Genomic DNA, 4,272 nt, shown 5'->3' with positions numbered 1-4,272 from the left:
AGTAGTGGGGGCTCAGCTCGCTGTACACCTCAGAAACACCCCCTATAAAACTGCATGCAAAGCAGCACAGAGCTACCTGCTGCTGCTGCTGTTGCTGTTGCTGTTGCTGTTGCTGTTGCTGTTGCTGCTGCTGTTTTTCCTGCTGCTGTCCTGAGGTGTATCCCTAGCCACCCCCTGCTGCTCACACGCAGCAGCAGCAGCAGCAGCAGCAGGAATGTATGATAAAATAATTTAAATAAAAACTAATTAAATTATATTTCAATAATATAAAGATAAAAATAAGAAACAAACGAACACACTTGCTGCAGCAACTCTTATTATGATTGTTACTATATACGGGGGCCCCCAGGGGGGCCCCAGAGGGCCCCGAGGAGTTGGTGGGGCCCCCTGTTGCTGCTGCAGCTGGTTTGTATATTATTTTGCTGCAGCAGCAGCAAAAGAAGCAGCTTAATGAATATAATTTGTTAGAGCAAGGGAGACCCAACCCTCTATCTTTTTACTGCTTTGTTTGTTTGTGCTCATCTCCCTCTCTCCTAATTTTTTAGGGTTTTCTTCTGTTTTACTCTTAAAACATCAAAGACCCTTTATATACCCTTATAGCCTCTGACTTTGCAGATAGAAAGAGGTATTAGGGGCCCTCAGATTTATTAGAGGGGCCCCCTTGTTGTGGATTAGGCCTAGGGGGCCCCCCCTCCCCTGCCTTATGAATATACTCTGGGCTGTGCAGGGGGCCCCCCTCATTCTGTTTTTTGTTTTATTTTTCTCTCATCTTTGCTTCTTTTACCCTTCAACATTACAAACACGTAATAATAATGAAGCCTTATAGACAGGAACCCACTGGGTTCCAGGACAGCAGCAGCAGCAGCAGCAGCAGCAGCAGCAATAGCAGCAGCAGCAGCAGTAGCAGCAGCAGCGGGGGTCCCTACCTCAGCTCTCACCCCCATAGGAGAACCCCTCAAGGGGCCCCCGTTGGTTCCCCTATGGGGGCCCCCTCGGGGGCCCCCCGGGGGGCCCCCTTTATATCCTCTGTAGGGGCCCCTATGGGGGCCCACCGGGGGGCCCCAATAGGGGATTTAAGGGGGGCCCCTATAGGGGCCCCCCGGTGGGCCCCAATAGAGGAATCAAGGGGGGCCCCTATAGGGGCCCCCATAGAGCGTAGTGAAGGGGGGGCCCCCCCTTGGGAGCATGTATACACTGTACGAGGAAGCAATATGAGTGTGAACGGTTTGTGCTTTTCTTCTGACGGATGTTTATTATTTGTTTCTAGCTGGGATTGCTCTTTACTTATTCACGACATATGCCGAGGGCTGCCTTTAAGAACGCTGTATGCACAGAGACACGGTATAGAGGGGGTTTATATTGTCGCAGAATCCTCTTATCTCTGTCTCTGTCCGTCTAAAGCTAATCAAACACAGACATCTCACCAGCAAACTCTTAAAAACTATAAAGATACTAATGCTGCTGCTACTGGCGCCCCATCTGCTGCAGCAGCAGCAGCAGCATCAGCAGCAGCAGCAGCAGGAGCAGCAGGAAGGACCCTGGGGGCCCCTGGAGGGGTCCCTGGAGACACTGCAGCTGGCCCGCTGCAACAGCAGCAACAGCAGCAGCAGCAGCAGCAGCAGCAGGGAGAGGGGGGGGGCCCCAGTTTAGGGGGCCCCCTGTCTATGATGCGGAGTGTAAGCCACAGCTATAATCTCAGGCTGTGGGACCTAAGAGAGAATAGATATGTACGTGTATTCCCTCTGAAAGGTAGAGTAGTTGCAAGCACTGGGGTGTCTGTACACCCCAGAAGAGCAGCTTTCTTTTGCTGCTGTGATGACGGGGTTGTACGCTATTTTGTTGCAGATAAAGAGACATGCTTGTGGAGGAGACAAACTAACACGAAGAGACCCTTAGCATGCATACACCCCGATGGGGCTGTGGGCGCCCTCTATGAAGGGGACGGTCTTATAACATTTTGGTGCATTAATGACTTTACAGACCCCTTTCTTTGCTTCAGTATTTCTCCTTATCTTCTTCACCAGCAGCAGCAGCAGCAGCAGCAGCAGCAGCAGCAGCAGAAGCAGCAGCAGAAGCAGCAGCAGCAGCAGCTCTGGGAGGTGCCTACGTCTTTGGGGTTCTCACCGGATGGGTCTCTGCTGCTGCTAGGAACCGATAGAAATCGCTTGCTTGCATTTAATGCATTTACAGGGGCCCCTGCTGCAGTGTGGGGCCCCACAACATCAGCAGCAGCAGCAGCAGCAGCAGCAGCAGGAGCGGGATGGGGGGGCCCCGCTCAGCACTTTGGTGCTGCACTGGATGATGTGCAACAGTGGCTGCTGCATGCATTTACTGATACCCAAGAAGAAGAGACATCACGTTGCTTCAGCAGCAGCAGCAGCAGCAGCAGCGGGGCAGTCTGCGGAGAAGCCTTTGTCCCAGCTGTTGCTGCTGCATCCGATTTGCTGCTGTGCGGAAGTGATGACGGGTGGGTGTATATCTATGACTTAAAAGCAGCATCAGCGCACAACACCTTCAAACAAAGCACAAGGGGGGCCCCCCTGGGGGCCCCCTTGGGGAGGTGTACGTGCTGCTGGCAGCAGCAGCAGCAGCAGCAGCAGCAGCAGCAGCTGAGTGGGGGTCCCCAGGGGCCCCTGTTTCGTTATAAAGGAGACACTGAAGAAGGAGGAGACAGCTGGCTGCAGGACTGCTGCTGCTGCGATATAAAGTCTGGGCCTATTGCTGCCTTGGGGCCCCACTGGGGGGCCCCTCATTGGGTAGCAGCAAACCCTAAGTATGATGTTGTTGCTACTGCAGGTTTAAACTGCTCTCTATGGAGACCCAGTAGCAGGTGAAGGCTTTGCTGCTGCTGCTCCTGCTGCAGTTGCTGCAGTTGCTGCAGTTGCTGCAGTTGCTGCTGATGCTGCTGGTGATGCTGTTGCAGCGGCTCCAGCACCAGTTGTTGCTGCTGGAAGCGTTAACCCTTAACTTATTTAGATTCTGTGCAGCAAGCTGTTGCTGCAGCAGCACTTGCTGCAGCAGCACTTGCTGCAGCAGCACTTGCTGCAGCAGCAGTCTCTGTGTATCAAGCAGTTGCTGCAGCTGCACTTGCTGCATCAGCAGTTTCTGTGCAGCAAGCAGTTGCCTCTGCTGCTGCTACTGCTGCAGCAGAGGCGCGGGCAGCAGCAGCAGCAGCAGCAGAGTTTAAAAAGAATAACATCAGTGCAGCGATGAGTAAAAGGAGACAGAAGAAAGAGACAACAAAACTTTTAAGTTAATATCTTTTTATTTGTTTTTTATCTGCATGATAAAATATAAATAAAGGCTGTATTATAAATGTATACAACAAACTTAAAGCAAACGAAAGGTATGCAGCAACAGCAGCAGCAGCAGCAGCAGCAGCAACAGTAGCAGCAGCAACATCAGCACCAGCAGCACTTCCTGCAGTGTCTCCTACTGTCTCCTTCTGTCTCCTTTTGTCTCTCTTTGTTTCTTTTTTTTCTTTGTTTATCTCCTTCTGCTTTTGTTTATTTTAGCTGTGGTTTTAATTTTATTTTGTTTATTCTCTGCTCTCTAGTCTGTCTCTGTTTGTTTGTCTGTCTTCGTCTGTCTCCTTGGCGAGGAGACAGACGGAGACACCAGCTGCATTTTGCTGCTGAAGAGAACAGAGACAGATAGAAACAATTAAATCATACAGTGCCCTTTAGCAGCAGCAGCAGCAGCAGCAGCAGGAACACCAACAGCAGTAGAAGCAAGAGCAGCACCAGCAGCAGCAAGAGCAACAGCAGTAGCAACACGAGCAGCACCAGTAGCAGCAAGAACAGCAGCAGCATCTTGGGGGGGCCCCCGGCTCCGTTACCGCAATTCTCTTCTCCCCACAGTTAATAGCAGCAGCAGCAGCAACAACAACAGCAGCAGCAACAACAGCAGCAGCAGCAGCACCAAATAGGCTTCCCTTGAATTAAGAGCACTGGCAGCTCTTTAGCAGCAGCAGCAGCAGCAGCAGCAGCAAGCATATGGCCAAGAGACATTCCGTCTCACACAACAGAGACACCTGAAAAGGAGACACCCTGAAGGGCCCCCAGGCCTTGCGTCCCTATGCTGCTGCTGCTGCTGTTGCAGCAGCAGCAGCAACAGCAGCGGCACCGAAAACGGCCGCATCCACCACAACACCACTAGCTGCAGCAGCAGCAGAAACAGCAGCAGCTGATACCGCATTACGACCAGCAATGAATGCAAAAGCAGCAGCAGCAAATGCAGCAGCCGCAGCAGCAGCAGCAGCAGCAGCAGCAT

At 52.1% G+C, this 4,272-nt stretch overlaps 1 protein-coding gene across 1 annotated transcript; it reads left to right on the top strand.

The window, feature by feature from the left end:
- Positions 1–812: 812 nt before the first annotated feature.
- On the top strand, positions 813–2,834 carry EAH_00059550 (WD-40 repeat-containing protein, putative; the record flags this gene model as incomplete). Its single annotated transcript, XM_013397156.1, has 3 exons — positions 813–1,196; positions 1,335–1,674; positions 1,846–2,834. The coding sequence occupies 3 exons, from the start codon at positions 813–815 to the stop codon at positions 2,832–2,834; spliced, it is 1,713 nt and encodes a 570-aa protein (XP_013252610.1).
- Between the last annotated feature and the right edge of the window lie 1,438 nt (positions 2,835–4,272).

Source organism: Eimeria acervulina, genomic scaffold (assembly GCF_000499425.1).
Source record: "Eimeria acervulina Houghton genomic scaffold, Eah_scaff1415, whole genome shotgun sequence".
In the NCBI taxonomy this organism is placed as follows: Eukaryota; Apicomplexa; class Conoidasida; order Eucoccidiorida; family Eimeriidae; genus Eimeria; species Eimeria acervulina.
This window is presented reverse-complemented; position numbering and strand designations above follow the sequence as displayed.